This window comes from Carlito syrichta, unplaced genomic scaffold (genome assembly GCF_000164805.1).
Source record: "Carlito syrichta isolate Samal-C Ts95f unplaced genomic scaffold, Tarsius_syrichta-2.0.1 Scaffold314761, whole genome shotgun sequence".
In the NCBI taxonomy this organism is placed as follows: domain Eukaryota; kingdom Metazoa; phylum Chordata; class Mammalia; order Primates; family Tarsiidae; genus Carlito; species Carlito syrichta.
In genome coordinates this window covers 358,225-384,640 of record NW_007258857.1, presented here as the reverse complement: position 1 = coordinate 384,640, position 26,416 = coordinate 358,225, and the positions used below count along the sequence as shown (strand labels likewise).

General features: G+C 35.3%; 1 protein-coding gene across 7 annotated transcripts in view; it reads right to left on the bottom strand.

The window, feature by feature from the left end:
• ATRX (ATRX, chromatin remodeler) overlaps positions 1–26,416 on the bottom strand; it is a 237,710-nt gene that overhangs the window by 145,186 nt on the left and 66,108 nt on the right. For 2 of the 7 annotated variants that reach the window (XM_008071841.1, XM_008071845.2), the window contains exons 6-10: positions 24,109–24,222; positions 19,996–20,105; positions 17,957–18,024; positions 14,626–17,684; positions 9,185–9,257 (exon numbers count right to left, since the gene is read on the bottom strand). In XM_008071841.1, the coding sequence (XP_008070032.1) occupies positions 9,185–9,257; positions 14,626–17,684; positions 17,957–18,024; positions 19,996–20,105; positions 24,109–24,222 (3,424 nt within the window). The remainder of the gene's footprint in view (positions 1–9,184; positions 9,258–14,625; positions 17,685–17,956; positions 18,025–19,995; positions 20,106–24,108; positions 24,223–26,416) is intronic. The other 5 variants (XM_008071842.2, XM_021719487.1, XM_021719489.1 and 2 more) reach the window with 5 other exon arrangements.

Below are 26,416 nucleotides of genomic sequence, written 5' to 3'. Positions count from 1 at the left end.
AGTTACAAGTAGGTCCTGTAACATTATTTGGGTAGGACAATAAATAGCCAACAAAAATACAATCCCTAATCTAATTACTCTAAAGGTTAGCTCAAGAACCTCATTTCAGTTTGTGACTATAAGTTCAGAAAAAGTCTTAAGATTCCATATTAGCTATAAAGATTCCATATTAGCTTGGTTGCAAATTGTAAGAAATCACAGTTTTTCTTCTTATAAACCCTAGATACCTAAGAATATGTCTACTAAACGGGAGAGCAAAATATGTAGACCTAATTCATTCTTAAATTCCGGGTTGTCATGAAACTAAGAAATATAATGTACACGATAAGACTCTACTAATAAATCACATAATAAATCATAAAAAATGAGACCAGACTCTCATACTAAAAAATTACAACTTGGCCGGGCTTGGTGGCTCAGCCTGTAATCCCAGCACTTTGGGAGGCCGAGGTGAGTGGATTGCTTGAGCCCGTGGATTAAAGACCTGCCTGGGCAACTTGGTGAGACCTCAACTCTACAATAAATCAAAAATTAGCCCGGTGTGGTAGCGCACCCCTATAGTTCCAGCTACTTGGAAGGCTGAGGTGGAGGGATCGCTGGAGCCCAAAAGGTCGAGGCTGTGGTGGCCGGGAGCGGCCACTGGACTCCAGTCTAGGTGACAGAGTGAGACTCCAACTCAAAAAAAAAAAAAAAATTACAACTCATCAACAACTTTCAGTAAGACCATAACATGTAGAACAATCATAGTCACTTTAGAAGTAGGAAAATTACAAACTTTAGGGAATGGTCATTTTTCTCCAAATCACAAGTTGTATATATGGAGTGATGGAGACTTTAGCTTTCGATTTACCTGGTTAAGATGTTTTATATTTGCCCTCTAATACCTCTTTACCAAAGAAAAACCTAATTTATAGCTGTGTAAATTAAGCCCTAAAAAGCATAAATAAATAAAGTAGAAACATCTTACACAAATTATTATTGATAGATCAAGCCCAGTATGTTAAAGACTCATGGTACCATAAACCTATCCTATAACATACACTACATTTCAAAATTAAAACTTAATCTTAAAGGACCTAAGGGCTGAGGCTGACCTTCAACCTGAGTAGTCAGCAAGCACGTTGAGGTGAGATGTGTCCCATCTATAAAGCCTGCAGTGAGATGCTTTAAAGGGAAACTCCACTACCTTAACTCTGGAGTCACAGACCACAGAAACTTCAAGGACATCATCACTTGAGAACCAGCTGAGGCTGGCAAAGCATCATTTTGGAGACCTCGGCTGGACTTGTACTAGTATGCACATGATGGATGTACAGTCATGATCCCTAGTTGACTCTGTTTGCTCTGAAGTTTCCTTTCTTAAGGCTTTCCAGGACGTTTCTGGGAAAATCATCCAGGCAACAAGGTACTGCCCCTGGAATCTCAATGCTCAGTATTACATCTTGGGGTAGGTGTAGCATCCAAAGCAGTCATGACTCTATCAGAAGCATTAGAGGCACAGGCTCTGTCACTCTTGTGGCAGAAAACCTGGGCGGAGCTGGAAGTAATGGAGCCATTCCTCCATTTTCCTGAAAGGGAGAGAATGGGGGGGAAGCAAAAGAATGTGGGAGGAAGGGCAAAAGCCCACAAGCAGTGTTTAGAACTGCTGCATGAAAGAACATATTATAGGACCCCCAAAACCCACACAAGCTAAGTCTTCTAAATCACACAATAAACATCAAGGTACCACCTTATTATACCTTCATTTACTAAAAGAAAGCACAATAAAATAATGAGCCCAACAACACAAAGACAAACAAGCAGTCAGGAAAAAAAAATGACAAAACCAAGAAACCCTTTAGTAATTCTGATCCTACCTAGAAAGAAAATGAGTAATGTCTCTTGATTAAGCACTCAAATAGGAAAGACAAGTAAATTGTCTCTTGCTGCTAGGTAAATCATTAATTCAAAATGCTGAGTTTCTTAAAAAGCAATCAAGAAAAGGATCTTTTGCACCAGTAAGCTTTAGAGAAACAGCCATAACAAAAGCTACACAAAATGTTACAGCTAGAAGAATTAACCTGAATGGGCTTAGAAAGGAAATAATTTAGCCAAAGAAACAAAACTAGTTAGTGGCAAAGCCAGGAGTAGAACCTAAAATCCTAAATCCTAATCTACTGTTAATTTTACTATGCCAGTGCTATACTCTCTACACATTAACAATTCAGTGCTGAGTGCCTGAGAAAATACATTATAGTCACATTTTTAAAGATACCTGTATTTTACTGATTTCAAAATATATATTCAGAAATGAAAGAGTTCAAGCTTTGATTTTTAAAGATTTTTTTTTAAAAGAGTCCTGACCAGGTACAATGGCTCACGCCTGCAATACCAGCACTTTGGGAGGCCAAGGTGGGAGGACTGCTTGAGCCCAGGAGTTCTAGACCTGTCTGGACAACATAGCAAGACCTCATCTATAAAACAAATCAAAAAATTAGCCAGGTGTGATGGCATAGACCTGTAGTCCCAGCTACTCGGGAAATTTAAGCAAAAGGATCCCCTGAGCCCAGGAGGTTAAGGCTGTGGTGAGCCATGACTATACACTGCACACCAGCCTGAGCAACAGAGTGAGACTCTGACTCACACACACACACACACACACACAGCATTCTAGACATCTTTAGCCCAGACTCAAACACACACACAGCATTCTAGACATCTTTAGCCCAAAATGCTTCATCTCTAAAATACACTGGCCATCTGAGATACTTCCTACAAATACCATTTGATCTTATAAGAGGTTCTGAGGACAGGTTTGAAGAAAACGGGTAAAAACAATTACATTTTTAGAAGGTCAAAATACTGGACATCCATATACAAGATGATAAAATTTGCTTAAAAATTGTTTTTACACATTTTGTGTACAATATCACAATAGAATACTTAGTACAGAATTCCAAATAAGATCATAGGTTTAAGTGTATACATTTTAGAGATACAAAACATATAAGTATAATGTACTAAAGTATTACACAATATTTTAAAGGTTGACATGTAAAATAATTCAAAGTCAAGGAATGTCAAATATTTTCTGTGAGAATAAATACATATTCTTGGAGCAGGGTGTAAGGCTTTGATTTAACAAATGTCATGTATTTGAGGGATAGGAACAAAAAACATTTTATAGAATTTTTCAAAATGTATGTAGCATATACTAGAACTCAGGTTCACAATTAGTATCTTGATATTAAGTTTTCTATTAAAAACTATGACTAAGGGATAATGATGGGTACCCCAAAATGTTGGAATTCATAAAATGATAATGAAATAACCAAATAATCAAAAAGCTAAAAAATGGTTTAATACTATTTTTAAGTCACATGTCCTACAATGTCTGTAGCTGATGAAAAGCTCTGTTTTCTTTTTGGTGAAGGTATCAGGAAAATTAATACCAAATGACATTTAAAAAATCTTAGGATAGAAAAATAAAAGCTGTATGAAATTAAGAATCCACAGTTATGACTAAAGTTATTTAACATAAGGTCTGGTGCTTGAATAGGCCTGAATTACAAAATGTATATTCCCTGATTACATGTAAAAATCTAAGTTTTAAAGGAATACTAACATTTATATAAATATAGAAACTTTGACCATATTAGAGAATTAGTTCAATGGTTTTATACTTAAAGTAAAAACAGAATTTATTCATCTCATTTGTATTTTGAAATTTCAAAGTTAAAGACAAAGGATATTAAGTCAGAAAAATTAAACACTTTTATTGACACCAGAAATCTAAACTTTTAGATCTATTTCTCATTTTTATAAGTCCCAGTATCACCAAATAATAGAGAACAAGAAAGAAAAACTGGATAAAATGCTTCAATCTTAAGCAGATAAGAAAAAAGATCACCACTACTGACCGTATTTATTTCCTTGCTGAAAATTCAAGCATATAATACAGAGTCAACAGCAACTACAGTCAGTTTAGGTATCTACATATAGAGCCTATCTACTGGCTGGATGACTGTATTATACTTAAATGACTTATACCATACTTACCTGTACTAGATAAATAAAGTAAATTTTAAAAAGGTAACTTAATATTGCTATTTAAAACCCTTAACTCAGCCAGGCTCAGTGGCTCAGCCTGTAATCTCAACACTTTGGGAGGCCGAGGTGAGAGGACTGCCTGAGCCTGTGGGTTTGAGACCAGCCTGGGCAACTTGGTGAGATCTCGCCTCTACAATAAATTTTAAAAATTAGCCAGCTGTGGTAGCATGCGCCTGGAGTTTTGGCTACTTGGAAGACTGAGGCGGAAGGATCGCCGGAGCCCAGCAAGTCAACACTAGGGTGGCCATGAGTGTGCCACAGCACTCTAGCCTGGGCAACAGAGTGAGACTCCAACTCAAAAAATAAAAAAATAAAGCCCTTAACTCAAACAGAAAAACAAATAAAACACTTAATTTAAAATGCCACCTTTGTTTTTCAAGCACAATAAAGGAGAATCAAAGCTATTTTTCTAATCAAACAAAACCACTGTTAAAAAAAATTATTCTATGCCAGGTTCGGTGGCTCAGACTGTAATCCTGCGCCTTTGGGAGGCTGAGGTGAGTGGATTGCCTGAGCCCGCAGGTTCGAGACCCGCCTGGGCAACTTGGCGAGACCTCATCTCTACAATAAATCAAAAATTAGCCGGGCGTGGTAGCGCGAGCCTGTAGTTCCAGCTACTTGGAAGGCTGAGGCGGAAGGATCGCCGGAGCCCAGCCAGTCAAGGCTGCAGTGGCTGGGAACGGCCACTGCACTCCAGTCTGGGTGACAGAGTGAGACTCCAACTAAAAAAAAAACCTAACAATTTGGTTTTTATGCTCTCAAAAGTGCAATTTTAAATATTTTTCATATTCTACAAAATACACAAATAAAGAACACTCTGAAAATAAGTATTTTGGGGAGAAATGTTCTCTTCAGTGATTATTCATTATGCAAACTCTAAAGATAAGCCTGGTTTAATGATCCTGAACTACACTAATACTGTTAAACTGAAAAACACTACCATCTGAGACTCATTCAGAGTGCAGCTCTTAAATTAAATTACATGATATTATTAGAAAATGTTCGGAGCTGGGCTTGGTGGCTCCGCCTGTAATCCCACGCCTTTGGGAGGCTGAGGTGAGTGGATTGCCTGAGCCCGCGGGTTCAAGACCCTCCTGGGCAGGCGAGAACTCATCTTTACAATAAATCAAAAAATTAGCTGGGCGTGGTAGCGCATTCCTGTAATTCCGGGTACTCGGAAGGCTGAGGCGGATCACCGGAGCCCAGCAGGTCGAGGCTGCGGTGGCCGGGAGCGGCCACTGCACTCCAGTCTGGGTGACAGAGTGAGACTCCAACTCAGAAAAAAAAAAAGAAAATATTTGGTCAAAATATTCCCAGTTATATTAAAAACAAGAGGGAATAATGATGTACATTCAATGACAGTATAATTACCGAAGTGAAGCTGTAATTAAAAATTATATTAATAGATGTCTTTTTTTTTTTTTTTTTGGAGTTGGAGTCTCACTTTTTTGCCCAGGCTTGAGTGCAGTGGCATACACATAGCCACCGCAGCTCCACCTGCTGGTCTCAGGCGATCCTTCCACAATTAGCCTTACAAGTAGCTGGAACTACAGGCATGCACCACCATGCCCGGCTGTGAATAGATGTCTTTTCAAAGAAAAAACTAATTTAAAACCCAACTACAGGTATTTGCAAGGTAAATGAAACATTACTCTAATAATACATTCAAATAGCTGACTTTAAAATTATGTGTATAACTTGTAAAACCTGGCAAGTTTTTTGGCATTATTACTCTGCCTTTCAAAAACGACATGAAGCTTAAGCTATAAAATTTAAAATAAAATTTCAGGTATTGAATTTTATATACAAATTCTAAATATAAGGTTAGTCGTCTTTTTTTTCTAAAAAGCTCAACTAGTAAAATGATGAGTGTCAATCAACCTATAATTTTCTTTATTCATTAAATAAATGTAATTAAAAAGAAATTTATAGGCCAGCCCAGTCTATCTCACAGTAGTATACACTTAATCTCAATCTGAATGATGAATAGTTACGCTAAAATAACAGAAACTTATTTATACACATCTACTAAAATATTCACAATATGAAAGGTTTTTAAATGATCTCAAAAGCTATCATAGCTTTAAAATAGAAAAAGTAAATAATAGTGATATCTGTTGTTAAAACTTGCACATAAATATATATGCAAGTATATATGTTTTGGGAATTAAAAGTATTTACTTCTTCAATTTCAAATTTCCAAAACTTCTCTGGCTACAAACTAGTCTATATATCTTGATTCTAACAAACTATTTCAACTCTCATAAAAAGATGCATTATCATTAAAATTAAATGCTTGAACAAGAAAAATGTTTTACACAAATTTACTGCATCCAACTAGTTAAGCATTTGCAATACACTATTTACCTCTTCATAAGTATCAACACTGAAAATGTATTACGATGCTACTAAAAAGGCAAAGCATATAAAATGTACACACAATTTACACACAATTACACAACTGTGTACAAATTTACACAAAAGTACAATATGCTGTCTTCCAAAATACATCCTATTCAAAACATGTGAAGGTAGAAAAATAATTCCAAGACTTAATTATGGTCTCCAAACAAATGTTTAAATGTTGCCTAGTGCATATTCAAAAATGCTCAAATACATCATCTATACTAAAATAATGCAATAAGGTATCTGATCCTCATCATGACTAGACAACCCTTACGTATTAGATATCTCTTTAGTATAGGGGATATTGAACATGTTATTAATTGTATATTTGATAAAAGCTCATTAAACTGAGTATAAAGAAAGACATGCTTAAGATAAAATTTAACTCTTCTCAAAAGTACTCAACAGGGTTGTATGAGATGATCAGGTTAACTTAAAAGTTGAAAATGATATTTATATTGACAAGTTCTAACACAAAAAATTATCATATCAACATTCTTATTTCGTAGTTAAATGTGAAATTAAGTTTCATCACTCAGTCAAATTAGGATATAGAATTTTTTAAACATTATTAGCCTTTCAGTAACATTTGAGGTCCTATGATTTATAGGAAAACAAATAGTAGCATATGTAAATGAAAAAAATTAAAGCATTTTAAAAAATAAAATTTTAAATGCTTTCATAATCTAGCTGTGATGATATTCTATAAAATCCCTGATGAATATATTGTATGTCTTTAGCATTCCATTCTGGACCCCACTCCCTATCCCTTTAAATAATTGGATATACATTTTTAAATTTAAAAGAAGGTAAGCAGGTAAAGTGTGGTGGGTCACACCTGTAATCCTAGCACTTTGGGAGGCCAAGGCAAGAGGACTTCCTAAGCCCAGGGATTCGAGAACAGCCTGGACAACTTGGCAAAACCTCATCTCTACAATAAATAAAAAAATTAAGCAGGGCATGGTGGCACATGCCTGTAGTTCCAGCTACTTGGAAGGTTAAGGTGGGAGGATCACCTGAGCCTAGCAGGTTGAGGATGCAGTAGTCAGGAGCATACCACTGCACTCAGCCTGGGCAAGAGAGTAAGACTCCAACTCAAAAAAAAAAAAAATAGGTAAGCAAGCAGAATCTAAGTCTTTGTGTACACGATTAAGTTCTATTCTAAAGTGTAAAACAAAACTGCTCACTCAACTTAATAACAACGTTCTTCTGTTAACTAGCTGAGTGTTGATCTTTGAAACAGAAACCTATCACTTACACCAAGGTATTAAAAAGCTAGACTAATAGCTGACCCCACAGCATTTACTAACTCAGTTTCATACAAAATTATGACATAAAAATTACATGTATATTTTCATGTTTTCTTAACATTAGAGCTTACTTATTAGGAGTAAATAAATGGTTAATATTAGTGCTCTTTAACAAAATTATCTCAAATCTATCATAGATTTTTTGGTGCTAGAATTAATCAGAGAAAAATCATATCCATCCTTTTCATTTTAAAGATAGAAAACTTTGACCAAAAGTAAAGTCACTTTCTCAAAACCACATAGGTAGTTGTTTAAAACATCAGAAGTCAGGTATCCTTAACCCCATTATTTCAAAATTCCATCCACAACACCACACTATCTTCTTGTTGAAGATTATGAGTGTGGTGTATGCTATAGTCTAGCAAGTGTTTAAAAGATTATATAGAAACAATGATTTTAGTGTCTTTTTTTTCCCTTCTCCCAGCCACCCCTTAGTTGAGTATATCCACACAGGCTATACTCTCTACATTTAAATCTATTGTTTAAGTCTTATTAAAGTTAATGCCATCATATTGTCTACTTCCATTTCATTTGAAAAATGGTTAAAATCTAAATTAGTGTAGACCTTATAAATTTTAACTTATTTTGAAAGAGAGTTCTTGATCTGAAAATGAGTACTTAAAAAAAAAAATCTCAACAGGTCTTAATAAGTAGGCCGGGCTCGGTGGCTCAGCCTGTAATCCCGCGCCTTTGGGAGGCTGAGGTGAGTGGATTGCCTGAGCCCGCGGGTTCGAGACCCGCCTGGGCAGTGAGACCTCATCTCTACAATAAATCAAAAAATCAGTCGGGCGTGGTAGCGCATGCCTGTAATTCCAGCTACGCGGAAGGCTGAGACGGAAGGATCGCCGGAGCCCAGCAGGTCGAAGCTGCGGTGGCCGGGAGCGACCACTGCACTCCAGTCTGGGCGACAGAGTGAGACTCCAACTCAAACAATAAAAAAATTTTAAAAAATTAAAAAATAAGTAGGATCACCATATTGAATGGCAATTAAAAACAATAATCAAATATAGGAGAGATATGTCTGTTGATACCAATTTATTGGGATATAAGTCACTTTTATCAGTAAAATAATCTGTCAAAATTAAAATATTCTCAAAGCATGATCACAGTTTACATGGAAACATAAAATTAACAGTTCTGTATTTATAGCACACCCTATGCTAGGTGTGTTAATACTGGTATTTACTTTCTCTTAAGGCTTCTGGGTTTTAGCCCATTTTCTGGCCCTTCTTTCAAACTTGTAGGAAGACTGTGAGTGAGTCTTTCTAAGGCAGACACTCCCGGTTTTTATAACCTGCTTGCTGTTCAGCTGCTGTTGTTCGAGCCCACGCCTAGGGTGTGTTATAATCTTTTTAAAGTCCTGACAAATGGAATCATACCTATTCTCAGGATCATTGTCGTCATCATCATCATCCACTGTGACAGGCACTGATTTAGATAAGGCTTCATCTCCTTGAAGGGAAAAAAGTATACTTAAAATTAGCTTTAAACAATTTATATAAGTAAAACCAGGTAAAATATTACTGGAAGCCAAAAACTTTAAAGTACTTTAAGTGGATTCTAAACTCTATTATGGAATTCAAAACATAAGTAAAAAGAATTTTTATGGAAAACATAAAAGGAAATTTATGAAGTGCCAGCAGTAAAATGATAAATAGTTGGATTTTATATATTTCAAAGTTCTTTCCCAGAGCACAAGGATTTTTAAACCCACCCTTCACAGTAACAATTCTATATCAATCACCATACATTAGCATAAGTTTCTTGCTAAAATAACCTTTGTACTGGTCTATTTTAAGTGCAAAGATTATTTCAGCAAGAAACTTATGCCTAATTTATCCCATATCAATGAAGAATAGCAGAATTGCTATTAATATTTTGGTAGTACCAAGTAAATTAAAAATGCATTTGAATTTGTACAGTGTTTGTGACTTGAATTACCCAGAGATACATTCAAGTACAATAAAACTTATTTCCTTATAAAAAGTTTTATTTCTATCTTTTGATAAAATATCTAAAAAGATTATGACCAGGGCATTTTCTTGCATATAAATTCCAACTCAAAAGAAAACCAAACTTAATATTGAACACTAGGTTAACACTATGCATGCTGAAGTATTTAGGGAGAAGTATGCTGATATTTACCATTTAATTTGAAATGTACCAAAAACTTTAATGACATTACACTAAGTGAAAAAAACCAATCTCAAAAGGTTACATATTCATGATTCCATCTCAAAAAACAAAATTATAGAGATAAAGAATAGATTACTGGCTGGGCTCGGTGGCTCAGCCTGTAATTCCAGCACTTTGGAAGGCCGAGGTAAGTGAATTGCCTGAGCCCACGGGTTCGAGACCCGCTTGAGTAACTTGGCAAGACCTCCTCTCTACAATAAATCAAAAATTAGCCGTGCATGGTAGCACACGACTGTAGTTCCAGCTACTTGGAAGGCTGAGGCAGAAGGAACTCAGTAGCCCAGTAGGTCGAGGCTGCGGTGGCCAGGAGCGGTCACTGCACTCCAGTCTGGGCGACTGAGTGAGACTCCAACTCAAAAAAAAAAAAAAAAAAAAAATAGATTACTAATTGCCAGAAGTTAGGAAGTAAGGAGGAGTGTCTATAAAGGGTAGCACAAGGGAAGCTTGGTATCTTGGTTGTAGTGGTGGTTATACAAAGCTACACACGTGGTACAACTGCAGCAGAAACACACACACACACACACACACACACACACACACACACACAAACACACACACACACACACACCAGCATATGTGAAACTGGTGACATTTGAATAAATCTTTAGTTTTCTGATTTTGTCACTGTACTACAGCTATATTACCACTATGGGAAACTTAAGGTCATTGAAGACCTCCCTGTACCATTTTTTTTTTTTTTTGCAGACGCTTGTGGATTTATAATTATTTCCAAACAGAAAGTTAAAAAAATAAAGTTAGATACAATGATGGACAGAAGGCTACATAAACACATTATTAAGCAAACATAGTACAATGTTAATGGTAGAAACTTTTGCATGTATCTAAATGTTTGCATAACAAAATGTTGAAGGGAAATGGAGGGGGAAAAAACCTCTAAAGAACATAGATATGGGTTCAGGATAGAAATATGCTAAAACTGCCAGGCTCGGTGGCTCAGTCTGTAATCCCACACCTTTGGGAGGCTGAGGTGAGTGGACTGCCTGAGCCCGCGGGTTCGACACCTGCCTGGGCAACTTGGCCAAACCTCATCGCTACAATAAATCAAAAATCAGCCGGGCGTGGTAGCGCGCGCCTTTAATTCCGACTACTCGGAAGGCTGAGGCGGAAGGATCGCCGGAGCCCAGCGGATTGAGGCTGTGGTGGCTGGGAGCAGCCACTGCACTCCAGTCTGGGTGACAGAGTGAGACTCCAACTCAAAAAAAAGAAACATGCTAAATACTCATATAGAAAGGCAAAACTAAATCTCAAACATTCCAGCAAAATCACAATAAAGACCTCATGTAAGCAGACCAATCTTCAAATGAATTATCACTAGTAATATTACTGTAATTCTTTCTTGTACTACATCTTTAATTTGACCTATTCTTCAAACTTCAAATGCTACCTGTTCTTCTAAGTCTTCTTATCACACAGCCCCATTATGGTTTTATGTCTTTCTTCTGGAACTTTATAAAAATGATTCATCTATATCTGCTGCCTTGCATTATAATACAATCTCCTAGAACCATGTTCTTCATCTTGGTTGCTGATGCCATTCCCAAGCCCCAATTTCTAAGACAATATTATACCTGCAATAGGGTACTCAAATATTGCTGAATGAATTGGAATTCTCTAAACTCATTGGGGGTGAGGTAGAAAGAGAGCTTTTTAAAGTCTCCTACGTTTGTCACCTAAAATTAAGTTAGACATATTAAAGGAATAGATGAATTCAGCACGCTTATATAAGCATGCAAGTAAATTCATAAAGAATGACATTTATCGTGGGCTCATATCCAAATTTATCTTTAAAAACAGCACTTTTAACATAGTGCTTACTTTCAAGGCCATTCATATTCTATTCTGCTTAAGTGTTTCTACTGACAAAACCCAGTTGTTTGACCGGTTAAATTCCCCAGCAAATTTATCATCCGTTTTTTCATCCAAAGTAACCAGCTTGGTCCCAAGAAATATTCAGGGTAAAGAAAATCCCAAACAACAAGGCTTGTTCCACCAAACAGTTAAAGGACTGGCATCTACTGAAGTGATAGATTTTCAAGACTTCTCCAGATAAATACCTGAGAAAAAGTTTACCTCCCAATATACCCACTTCTCCTTCAGATCAAAATTAAATAAATCAAAATAGAACACAATGATCAATGTCAGTGCTGAGACAAGGAAGTATCAGGAAATGCATCTTTTGAGTATTTGCCATATGCTACTATCTCTTCTTAAGGTCTAATGGATGCATATTACTTAGTACACTAAGTATTAATAATTACAAACATGAGAGGTATATAATAGAAACTTTCAAAGGTTTTTTAATTCAAGGGAGACTCTGGGAAGAGAAAAGTTGTAAAATATTTGAAATTGAACATGATATCTCCAGGGAAGTTGTTTAATTATGGAAGTAAATTTTCCAAAGTAAACTTTGGAAAGATTAGCTCAATAGCCTACAATTTGCTAACAGGAATACTCCACATAACTAATCACAATTTATTATTCTTATATTCTAATCCTTAATAAAGGTTTTTCCAACTAACCTAATGACTAAAACATTGATTGACATTAAAGTAACTACTAGATTCTGTACTTTTAATACAAGTCTACAATCCCTTATACACAATTCTGAAATCCAAAATGCTCTCAAAACTGAAAATTTTATAAGGTGGTGCCAAAGATCATTGAGCAGTAAAACCTGGTCTGAACTGTTTATTCCTCTAAGTGTCAATATTCAACTGTTTTGCTGCAGAAATACTATGTGTTTAATTATTGTGGTACTGCATCAACTCCATTAATATATAACTGCTCTATATTATCTTTCTAAAAATCAAAAAGATAAATTCTGAAATACATAACACTCTAAGAATTTCAGGTAAGGCAGTGTGAGCCTGTAATTAGTTACAATAAACACACAAGCAAAGCTCCACCTAGGCATCTGATACAGCAGAGCATTCAGCTAAAGCATACACCATGCATATAGCACTTGGTTTTCAAATCAAGTCAATAAGTGCTCCTGAAGAGAAATGTAAAGTTTTACTAAAAACCAAGATTCAAATTAATTTTATGAAAAGCCAATTGGGATAAATGAAAAACTCTAACATAAGAAACAAAAGGAAAAATTTTAAAAATTCTACCTATGTTGAGAGCACAGTTTTATTTGAAACCTACTTAAAGAAATTCTAAGTGTCTCTAGTTAATTGACAGGCCTTACTAACGAAAAAAAAAAAAAAGACAAGTGACCAATGCACATTTATTATACAACTAATTTTTAAAAAAACTTTACAAAAGAAAAAAAAGGCGGGCACAGTAGCTTACGTCTATAATCGCAGCACTTTGGGAGGCCGAGGTGAGAGGATTGCCTAAGCCCACGGGTTTGAGACCAGCCTGGGCAACTTGGCAAGACTTCACTTCTACAATAAATGAAAAAATTAGCCAGGCATGGGGGCACGTGCCTGTGGTTCCAGCTACTTAGAAAGCTGAGGTGGAAGGATTGCCTGAGCCCAGCAAGTCAAGCCTGCGGTGGCCATGAGCATGCCACTGCACTCCAGACTGGGCAACAGAGTGAGACTCCAACTCAAAAAGTAAAAAGAAAAATGAAGCTGGGCTTGGTGGCTCAGCCTGTAATCCCGTGCTTTGGAAGGTTGAGGTGAGTGGATTGCCTTAGCCCACGGGTTCGAGACCTGCCTGGGCAACTTGGTGAGAGCTCATCTCTACAATAAAAATCAAAAATTAGCTGGGCATGGTAGCACACGCCTGTAGTTCCAGCTACTTGAAAGGCTGAGGGGGAAGGATCGCCAGAACCCAGCAAGTTGAGGCTGCAGTGGCCAGGAGCAGCCACAGCACTCCAGTCTGGTGACAGAGTGAGACTCCAACTCAAAAAAAAAAGAAAAGAAAAGAAAAATGAAAAACTTTAATAATGATCAAAATTATTTTTAAAATTTTTTTCTTGGTATTATTGGCCAATTGATCTAAATCCTAATGCTCCCAGTGCTCTATCTCATCAGGGTGTGGTAATCCCAGTGCTCTATCTCATCAGGGTGTGGTAATCTATCTACTTTTTGGGTGTTCTTTCTTCTTTTGAAAGTGTTTTTAAAAGAGAAGTATCTGTCCATGTCATAAAAAACTAGTCGACAAGCATCAGCATAGAGTTTCAATGAAGTAAATTTAAATTATTTTAGAGGATTTCGTAAGACCACACATGGTTATAGTTATCTGTTCCAATTTAGAAAGCCATATGCATGGCAAAGCAGTTAAAACTTTCACATACCAGGCACTCATTTCCATTACATGAACAAATATCTACTGAACTACTAGAATCAGTTTGATTTTCTTTCATAAACTATTGCTCATTACTCTAAAGAAAAGCATTAAATATTGATAAGGAAATTTCAAAATTTACCCAACAGATATGAGATCCTTGATACAAAATACTAGCAATGTTTGAAACACCTTCCAATGATGGCATAAAAAATGGAAAAGGCTTTGTATTAAATTTCTAAATAAATTTTAAATGATATTTTTCTAAGAAGTAACTGAATTTGATTGGCTTCAGGTAAAATTAAACAATGTAATTATTCAAGAGGGAGGAAGTACAAATTATAAATTTTTATTTATTCTTGCATACCTGAAGATTGGCAAAATCCAGTATGTGAAGACAGAACTAAATTTTCAGTCACAGGCTTAATTTTCTGTTCATCACTGCTCCCCTCGCCTATAGAATTCTGATCATCATCTCCTATATCAGAAGAAGATGAGGAAGTAATGTCGGCTTGCTTCCTTTTCGTACTTGTTCTTAGGGAGTCTCTCTTTTTCTCCTTGACATTGATGGCCTTCTTTTTAGCTGAAGTTCTTTGCTTATCTTCAGAACTTTCCTCTGCATCAGAAGATGATGATCCATTCTGTATTTCCTTGGTATTTCTCTTTGAATTTAAATTTCTTCTTTCCCTCAATTCTATTCTTTTCAGTCTCTTATCAGAGAAGTTACAACCATCTTCTTTCATGAAGTATTTCTCAGTATCAGATGATGAACAATCTTGTCTCTTCCTTGAACTCTTTTCAGGCAAGCTGCACCTTTTCTTCTCTCTACCAGATGCTCCATTTTTACTCTTTTTATCTTCTGAGGAGTCACAACTATCTCCTTTCCCTGGTAACTTTTCAGCATTATCAGATAACTCATTCTTCTTTCTAGAAGTTTTACCTTTTATTTTTTTACGTTTCTTTTCACCGTCAGTTGTGCCATTCTTATTTTGTTTTATGCCCTTAGGAAAATGACATATTTCTTCTCCCTCAGGTAACTTCTCAGTGCCATCCGATGATGATTCATACTGTTGTTCCATCTTAATTACTTTTTTCTTAAACTCTTGAGATTCCTTTTCTTTTTCTTCAGTTCCCTTTTTGCTCTGCTTTCTATCATCTTCAGAAGATTCATCACTCTGCTCTTTCTTTCGGAATTTCTCAGCAACATCAGATAAGCCACTCTGTACTTTTTTATACGTTTTGGTTTTCAGATGTTTGTTCTTCTCTTTAGTTTCAGCAACCTTTCTGACTTCCAAAGAATTAAAACTCTCCTCTTTCCCAGAAGGCTTATCAGCCCCATCAGAGGAAACACTTGGCCGCTGCTTCTTAGAAAGTCGATCTCTTAATTCCATGATGGTCTTGTCTTTATCAGCTGTGCCTTCTGCTGAAGAGAAAGTCTCTCTTTGTTTCCTTTCAGCATCATCAGATGATCCTTCTTTTGCAATCTTCAAACTTTTCTGCCCTTGATTATCCATTCCTTTTTTGCTGTGTTTTTCATCTTCAGAAGAATCATAATTTTTTTTATTTGAAACTCTTTTTTTGGTTGGTCTGGCAGTCCCAATTTTACTCATACTCCTTATCTCTTTTTCTAATTCTGAGTCATAATTAGAAGATTCAGACTGGTTTTGTCGTTTCTTTTTAGAAATTATAGAGCTTTTAGCTGATTTGCCCTTTTTAATATCAAAATCTGAGCCAGAAGTAGAACTTTTTCGTTTCCTTTTCCCTTTATCATCTTTCCCCGTTTGAGTCTCCAAATCATACAAAGTCTTATGATTTGTATGACTTTCATTAATTTCAGTATCTGAAGAAGAACTGTGACTCATCCTGCTCACCTCTTTGAGGATTGCTAGCATTTCATCAGAATCTGAATTTTGATCCATAATCTCTGATTGCTTAGATTTAGGCACTGTATTAGGTTTAGGATTATCTACAGCACTGTCAGAAGAATTCTGCTTATCCTTCTTTCTCATTGGACCTGATAGCTTTTCTTTCTCCTTAACTGTTTCATTACTTTCTTCATCTGAATTAGATGTGGCGGGGTTGGTTTCTGTCTGTCGTCTCAAGGGTGTAGTCTTCACACGTGGGGATCTTCGAAGATCAGATTCTTCTAAAAGTAATGGAACATCATTTTCAACCAAATGCTCAGTGTCACTGTTTTCCTGGTCAGGACCACATTTCTCTGATTTAGGATTCAGACCAGAACTTTTATAGCCATCTTTATCTTGTGGAACTTCCTGACAATCGGCACCTTTAATTGGAGAATTAGAAAGGGAAACAGGGGTGAGTTTAACATATAATTCTCTTGTTACTTTAGCTGTAGTTTTTGATTTAATACCTCCTCTGTTGTCTTTTGAAGGGATATTTAACTTTACAGATGAACTCTCCAGTTCTTGCTCAGCTCCACTGTTGCCATCCCCCTGATAATCAGCTGAGCTCTGAACTTCCATAGCAGTCTCAAGATTCTCAAAAATGTCTTCTGGAACTGAGGAAGGAACAGACACAATATCCATGTCTAAATCTTCAGAAGTGTTAGCCGGTTCATACTGAGGTTCTTCTTTTCTATCAGATTTCTTATGTTCACCAGGAGTACTTTTACTTGCTCTCTGTTCCTCTGTTGGAACATTGTGGTCCATGTGATCACTATCTACATTTCTTGACAGTTTAGCTTCTGACTTTGAAATATCCTTCTTTTCCAAAGCACAGAGTTTTTCTCCTTTTCGTGCTTTTGTTTCAGATTTAGTATCTATGACTTTATGCTCTTTGGTATCTTTCTCTTTGTTTACAGCATCCAAAGCTTGAATCTCTGAATTCAAATCTTCTTCTAATGCAAGATGAGCCTTCTTAATATCAGCCAACACAGACTTAAAAGCCTTAAGCTGACGTAACTTTGTAGCAGAATTGATTTCTGAATTATCTGTTGCCTGCTTTAAAAATTTAACATAACTGGAGTTCATGTTGGCTGTGGTTTCAATTAGCTTTTTTGCCTTCTTAATCATCTCTTTGGGCACAATCAGTGCTGAATAAGAATAAGTTACAGAACCAGAACATGAAACTTCTAATTTCTTTTCTTCTCCATTGCAATTTGAACTATTCTTCTTGGGAGAAAATCTGGGCGTATGGTCATATACTTTATTACTCTTTTCATTGTCAACTTTTATCTTCTTCTTATTTTGTTGCAACAACTGTTCTAAATTCTCAAATACGCTGTTACATGCAGTGACCAAGTCCAACAAAGGCTCTGGGTGACAAATGTAGCAATACCATTGGTTGTTTTCATCCATTATTGTAGACAGCTCCTTTCGACCAAGGTTGCGCAGAATGCACTTCTTGCAGAAAGCATTATGGCAAAAGTCACAACAAATCAAATTTCCACCTTCTGCACACCATCTGAAATGTTTTAAAAATTAAAATATTATTCCCAATGCAACTCATTTTAATCTCTTCATTATTAAAGTAATTTAAAATTTCCTGCCAGTAGTTTTAGCAGTAATTTAGGTCATCGTCTTATTCTTTATCAGAAACTTAAGCTAGTCATGGAAAAGAACAATATTCCATTAAAGACACCAACGATACTATAAAAGATGGATCTAAGACTGTGTAAGAATTCTCTCAAAAACTAGGTAACACTGAATGTTAGTTCATCTTGATTTATTACCTACCTACATTGTTCATCCATTCCATCTGAGTCACGGCTAATATCATCACTCATGTAATACTTAAAGCAATTCTATTAAAAGAAAAGCGGAAGGGAAAATTTTATTCAAAATTGGTCACATTCATAAAGGATTAAAAACTTCACTTTTTAAAATAATTGAAAAAGAAAATATGTGTGTGTTTTAGAGGCTCAAAGCAAAACCACCACACTACCCAATACTAGCATTTTCCAGACATCAAAATATCTCAAGAATTAATTCCTTGAAATAGATTTCCATATAATCAAACACCACTATTCATTATATAAAAGTTTATTAAAAATTCTAGTAAATTTCTGGTCTCATACAACTAGCTACTAAAGTTCTACATTACAAATGTATTTGATGTTGGTACCAAATAGTCACCATATACTGGATAAAAGAAATGTGGTACATATACACAATGGAATATTATGCAGCCATAAAGGACAAAATAAGTGATCTATCATAGAAACAAAGAACTGAGTAACACATGTTCTCACTCATAAGTGAACCTTGAACAACTGTCGTAATACTGTAAGAAAAGGATTGTCAGTAGTGGGAAATTGTGTGTGGGGGGGTTGGCAATAATGGGATTCTGCGGTGGGGGGAGGGCATACCTCATCAACAAGGGTACCTGCATAATGAATATTTGTAATACTTAACCCTGAACCCTGATCTTTAAAACAAAAAATTTAAGGCCAGGCTCAGTGGCTCAGCCTGTAATCCCAGTACTTTGGGAGGCCAAGGTGAGTGGATTGAGCCCGCGGGTTCAAGACCAGCCCAAGTAAATTGACGAGACCTCGTTCCTACAATAAATCAATTAAATAAATAAATAAATAATTTTAAAAGCTAAGTAAATAAAAATAGCCACCGTATAAAAACATGTACTATGTACAGAGCAAAACAACTAATCTACATTATCTTTAGATCTCAAAATACTTACCATGCAAGGTGGAAGATATTATGACAGAAAAGGCTAAGGTTCATTAATATGTAAATAAATCTAACGTCATACAACTAGTACTAGGCAAAGCTGTTAATCAGATCCAGGTCTGACTGACTTCAAACTCCTTTCCGATGGGACTACAGAAAGGGAAGGTTCTGTGCTGATGAAAACTATTTTCATTTCATTTCTAGGTCTAAAAAATGGCCTAAGCTCCACAGACCAGTCCTTGAAAAAAAGCAATCACATATAAGAAAAGAGAAAGGGAATGCATGTCACAAATTCAACAATATGAGAGTCTACTGTCACAATTTAAAACTAGACACTATAACATGTACCCTAGATAGGTCTTTGGCTAAACTGAATTCACGCAAAGGAGGGACAAAAATTGCTAAAGGAAAAAGTAAAGTTTAATTCATTGAAGCAGACCTGAACCTATCCAAAATCCGTGCTAGAACTCCAAGGAAAACATGGCTTGTCTCTACATTTCAAAGGCAGCTTTTTATTGGGAAACACAGAATTAATCTTAGCAGGAATTTGAATTGAGGAAACCATAACCTTAATTTTGATATTTAAAATTCTATTATCTCCAAGTTAATGTCAAAACACTGCTCCACACAGAGAGTTTAGATTTGGGGAAGTCAGATATTGAAGAGAGAAGGTTATAAAACACACATGTGTGTGCACATCCACTATTGTGGTTTTCAAACATACCAGGCTCTCCTTCAGCTACCAGTCCTGGTCCTTGAATACCATGTTGCCTCTGCCTAGAACATGCAGAACTACTCCCACTTACCAGGCTAATTCTTATCTATGTTTCAGATATCAGCTTACTAGAAAGCCACCAACCCAGGTCTTACTTACACAGGCTATAAATACTGCTGTCTGCTCTCATAATCACAGTATTTCCTCTATCATGGAAATCATCAGGCTTTTTGTACATCTATCTTCCCTCTTACAATGGAAGTTCTCCAAGGGCAGACAACATTTCTGTCTTTCTTCATGACTGTGCCCTCAGAGGTCTGGCACACTGTAAACGTTCAACATTTGTGGTATGAATTATCAGTGGATCATTACATACCTTACAAATAAGGACTTGCAGTGAAGGATGTCTATAAATGGAATCTTTTTGAAAATGATTGACCTGTTGTCCACAAGCTGTGCAGCTCACAATCCCATGAAGCCCATCTTCTAGGAGAAAGGAGTGACCATTATTCACACATTTACATGCACACAGATAAAGATATTTACTTTAGTCAATATTACGTAACATTTGTATTGGAAATGAAATACCTTATAATCCTTGGAAGAATGTCATTTGGACGCAAGTTTAAAAGATAAATAAATTTTATTGACTTACTAAAAACACAAGAACGTTTACAAGTCACAAGTTACAAATCCTCATTTATTTCCTTTTACAGATGCAAACCCCATTTCTTACAACAACTTGATATAACATTAAGAGACTCCATAAAGAATTTCTAAAAGTAGAGATCAAGAGCTCTTTTTCATGCTGCTATTGTTTTGCAAATAAATTCAGTATCAATTCTTACAGAATGGGAAAGTGACATATATAGAACAGATATTTTGCAATCTACACTTAAGTTAGGTATGCCATAAAGGTTTTTATTCTGAAAGTGGAACTATCTGCACAGATTGTAATAAACACAGTATGTAAAATCTTGGTAATTTTATGATATTACCAATTTCCTTCCTAATATTTACTTCAATACTATTCATGATCCCCATTAACTTGCTTAATTAACTTTCTATATCAATTCCACTGCCCACTCCATATCAACACTGCCTACTATTTCCAAATAAGGACAAGTAAAAGATTGTAGGAATATCTATCTTGGCACCAAAATATCAGAATGGCTAGGGGTAAAAGGCAGAGAGCCCAGTTCTGCATTGTCTGCTGAGAAACAGGTTCAGGATAACCTACACAGAAAAGACTGAGAGAAAATAAGTAAATAAATCCAAGCCAATGTAGACTAAATTTAAAAAAGAAAATGAAAAAGACAAAAAAGACTAAGAGGAAACCTCTCCTGCCTCCCTCGTGTCCCTATTTGTGCTAAGGCAGTACTTTACAACCTGAGCTAAACATTAGAATCATCTGAAAAATCTTTTTAAAAACACGGACAGTCATTCCCACCCATAAACCAATGAACTGAAATGTCTCAGACTTCTTTTTAACTGTCTCTATCCCTGAATAAAAGAGAAAACACCATATACATTTCTCACCATTTAATTTTCTATTTTTGTTAGTTTTAAGATCCAAAGTACTATGGACCCAAACATTATCACAAATATTTTTATTTGCAGAAACTAAAAATGTTAATGAATAAGGACATCATCATCATTTTTGAGAAGATAAAAGAGAATTTGAAGGCTTACTATATATGTAGTTAATATTTTATTTTAAATTCTGTTATTCTACCTTGGTGTTTGATCTTGGGTATTCATATAATCTGTACTTGTTTTAACAGAAACAAATACACAGTGTACTTTTTCATTTCAAATAATAATTTCATTCAAATACACTAACATGATAAATAAAAGGTAGAGTCTGAATGTTCATCCAATGTTAAATAATATTTGTTAAGCATATTCTTTGTGCTCTTGAGCATACATCACTTAAAAATTAAACAAAACTAGGTGGTCCTTTGGAGCGTTTCTCCCATGTGTGCACAAAGAATCATATATGAAGACATACGTTGCAGCACTAATTAGAAAATTTTAAATATTAGAAAATGAAAAATTGGAAATAACCTACTATTTGGGAAATGGATAAATAGTGGTTTATTCATACAACAGAATCCCACAGAGCAGTGAAAAATAAACAAACTAGACGTAAATTTACTAACATGGATTACTGTTCAAAAACAATGTTGAAGAGGAAATATTCCCAGAGAAAGGATATATACAGAATAATAGTTTGTATATCTTTGAATGAAAAATAAATGTTTTATAAACAAATACATATATAGGAAACATAGAAAAACATGCATACACATGCACATGCATAAAACGTCAAGATAATCATTACCTGTGGGGTAGGAAGAAGGGGAAATGGATGAGAGTAGGACTGAACCAATATTTTATTTAAGTGAGATCTGAAGCAAATATGGTAAAATGTTGAAATGTTACTTTATGTACTTGTTTCTGTACATGTATGTTTAAAATTTTTAGTTATGAAATATCTCTAAGATAATAACACAGTGTATAAATGAAAAGAGGCATTTTCATTTCTGAGCTCAATAAATTTTGATGGTTTTAAAGAGAGAGCAAAATCATTGTGCCATGTAGAAAAGTTAGGTGTAAGATATATTTTCTAACAAACTGGGGATATGTGTTTTTTAAAAGTGGCTCGTGAAATGGTCACTTTAGCTATATTTTTGTGCTGTAATAGTATTCCAAATCAATATGATATCTAAATTTTCATTCTTGACAGTTTCCTAAATTACACTTCAATTTTCAATTTAATTTCCCTAAAAAATTTGAATATTAACTATACCAATTCAGTACCTCAGAATACTAGCTTATTCATATATGTGTATATAAGTAAACCTAAAATTAAATTTCCTGTGATTTCTAACAATTTAAAGACAAAGCAAATAATTAAGACAAAAATAAACATGGAAGAGTTAAGTGCTGTTATATGGCTATAAATATATGTATTCCCTTAAATTAGGCATGATATAAACATTCTTACACAGAACACTCAATAAAATGTTCCAGAAATACATCATCTGAGACCAGCAGCATACTGAAGTGGCACTAGAAATACTCCCGCCAACAATAATAGTTCTTCTTGTATTCTCCTTTCAGCCCCTATGCACATTTTAGACATTGACTGCTCCATTGTCTCTTCCCATAAGATACTTAGACATCAATTTTTAACATAATGCAGTGTTGTCTGTCTTCACTAGAGAACCCATGATCAGAGGAAAGAAACTCTTGCTACTGATTCTTATCAACACCTTCTACTTGTTGATTCTCTTATGTGTTAAGAAAACCACCTTAGCCTTGAGGAACTCTGTTGCTGCAATGACAGTTTCCCTACTATGAACTAGAGTCTCCAAAAAAATATCCCTTAAGCTCAAAAAGGATTGAGCATCCCCTTGTGGACAAAAGACTAAACATTATCTTGATTTTTGCCAACAACCTAACAAATTTATTCAATCTGAAAACTGATATACATAATATTTATAATACAGATGTTACTAGTTTCATCAAGACAATCATAACACTGAAATAAAAATCATACAAAATTTCACCAATATAAAAACTTCACTATTCTTTGACAATTATATAACATGATGAATATTCAATAGACAAGTTTTCATTACACTTCTATTTAGAAATTTAGTGTAATGTTCTATCTTTCAGAGATTCATTCCTTTTGTAGTTACAAATTCTGGCTCTATTAATCTGCCCAAAAAGTATATACAGGCACTATTTAAAAATCACACATAAACAAATGGGACACACAGCCCATTCTCACAGATTTCTAAACAAATCCTCATGAGGTTAACTTTCTATAGACGGTTAGGCAATATGGTTGTCTGTTTAAGTGAGGATAGACAAAGGTAGAGGCGGTTCAGGCAGATGGAGGGAAGGTTATCATCTCTAGCCCCCTTCTCCTTTTTACTCATCTCCACATTGCTATTCTTAGATCTGAAACTTTAGTATACATAAGAACAAACTGGAGCACATTCTTGACCTCATCATCAAAAACTCTAATTTGTTAGGAGTCAAGGGACTTGCATTTTTGAGTACCCCAGGCAATACTAATGCAGATGTCTATTACTCTATGTAACAACGTTCTAAATATGTATAAAGTTACCTGAAGGCCATAGACAAGATTTTGCACAAATCTCAAGTTCTTTCAGGATGGGGGGGGCATACATAGTATTCTGGTATATAGGTATTAAAAAACTAATATGTGGAAGAAGGATATACTAAGCTTCTTGAGATAACTTAATAGCCACTGAAGGCAAAGGTGCTTTGATAAATGGTGTTTAACCTTTTCTGCTTCAGAGCTCAGAGAGAAACAGAAGTTATTTTTAAGTAGTGCTTTCAGTAAACAATGGGCAGAAAAGTGGAGGTATTTTTAGTAAGCACATCTATATTTTCCAATATGGTCATAAACATCAATTTAAACTCATGTTTCATTTTCACTTGTATTTACCTCCGCGTTTTTTGAGATTTTCAGTTTTCATTTTACTTCTGCTTCTAAATTCAGGCCCTTTAAAATCATCTTTGTCTTCATTCAGCACTGGCTCTGGTTGTACAATCACTGTACCTAGAATGATTTCATTTAAAAAACCATTACACATATGAAATGTGCAAGTGAAGTACAAGACTTCAGTTCAGATAAAGCCAACATTGCTGGTACATTGTTGTTTGTTTGTTTCAAGCTTTCAATATTTGTATAAGGTCCTCACAAGAGAAAATAAAACAGGGAAATAGTAAAAGGGCCAGGTGTCAACAGTTTACTTGTTGAAACATAGTTCATAAAAGCAGGAGGGGGAAGTGTTATGAACTGATTATAACAGAAATGTGTGAATCAAATAGAAAGCCTCAGCCCAGTTCTGAATTTTATAGTGCCTATCACAAAAGTTGTTACGACTATGAACACTGATGCTAAGTTTATAAACTTAGTGGTCCAGAGGGAAAAATTTTATAAAAGACATCCTATTCTTCTCACAATTCAAATCATAAACTCAGAAAAAGATTTTTTAAGTTGTTTTATAATGCTGGAAGAGAGGTGTGGGGGCGGGGGACACAATGAATTTCATTCTATTACTGCTATACCTATTCCGTAGTATTTCCTAACTTACATGTCAAAGCTTCATTACTCTGAAAAACCCTTAAAAGTTTCAACAGAAGATTAAGACACTTAAGCTAAAGTGCTCTAATAATTATAGAATGAGATCATTTGTTGATCCCTATGGAAATACATTAAAAAAGAATGTCCTTTCTTAACTATAAAACATGTGAATTGAGGAGGAAGTTTAAGTTTTTATTAATTTTCTTAAGAGCAAATAAATTAGGCATAGTAAAAAAGGGTCCAGGTCTCACTGTTGACCTACATTGCTGGGCGTAGTAACTTGCCATGATTGGCAACAATTAAGAAAGTAAAAGTAGATCACTGTCAGGGGCTCTCTCTGAAACATGGGTTTATGTTATTCAACAAGCAGATTTTGACAAGTTATAGCATCCAGTTGTTAAATTAATTGGAGTCTCTGAAAAAGGGGGTGGGGGACGAGGAAGAAGACATAGATGACTGAGATTTTACAGATTGCGGTAAATTTAAACAATTCCCACAGCAATCATTTCATGTATATACTCTCAGAGAAGTCCCAAAATTTGAAGAGAGACTCCAGAATTTGAAAACAGCTAAAGATTTTAAATTAACAAAAAAAATTAAATTCTTCCTGAAGATTCGTCTTTAAATGGAAGCAAAGCATCAGAGTGGAAAGAGCACTCACTAGCTTTGGATTCAGGCAGACCTGGGTTGAAATCTTAGCTTCTCAATTTAAAGCTGAAAAAGTTCCCTGAGCTCTGAATTAGTTCCCTCATCTCTATAAGGAGAAACAATAACTACTTTACAGCAGTGTTTTGAGGATTAAAGGAGTTAATTCTGTAAAAGTCTGGTGCCTATACATAATCAATATATTATTATAACAATAATAACTACTCAGATTTCACCTTATAAAATAGGTCTATTTTTGTTTTGGTGTGACAAAATTAAGCATAGTTCAAGTTAGTAACATCAAAGACTTTTTCACAGTACCATGAAAAGAAAGGTCTGAATTCCTAGTTCTTACATCATAAACGCTCCCAGTGACAACCACTGAGAATGTAAAAACACAGTGAGTCAATGCCTATGGAACTTAGACTCCTCTGTTAGTCGTTTCTGCCCTCAATCATCAAAACCATTATATAAAATTGTCAGAGATGATTAGCGAAGTCAAGTAAATGGTAAGTCCTTCAATTTTCCTTCTATCTCTTCTTTCATTCATTTCCTTTTCTCATTTAACTCCTCACCTTTCGTAACTTGTAATTTAACCTAGTCAAGCAAAGCCCCATTCTTCCTACCCAACATATTTTTAAAACTTCCCTAATTTTAAAATGTATCATAAAAACAAAGACAGGGAAACAAGGTTTACTAAACTTCTATAAAAGACCTGTGAGAACAAATCTGAAAAATGTGTTAAGAGACTAGAACATATTATTTAACAAAGAGAAAAATTTTTGATTTTGACTCTCTGCAACACTGTGAAATTACCAAGTCCCTTGTCAGTCTCTTATCTAGTCATGTTGATCTCAGACATGGGCTATAAGAGTCCAAGATTTTCATTTGGCTTTTTCCCCCAATCTTATTAATAAGGTTTTATGGTTAGAACCGCAATAGTTGAGAGGTATGTGGCAAGGTTTTTTAAAAAGAGATAACAGCAATAAATAAAGCTAAATCAGCCGGGCTCGGTGGCTCA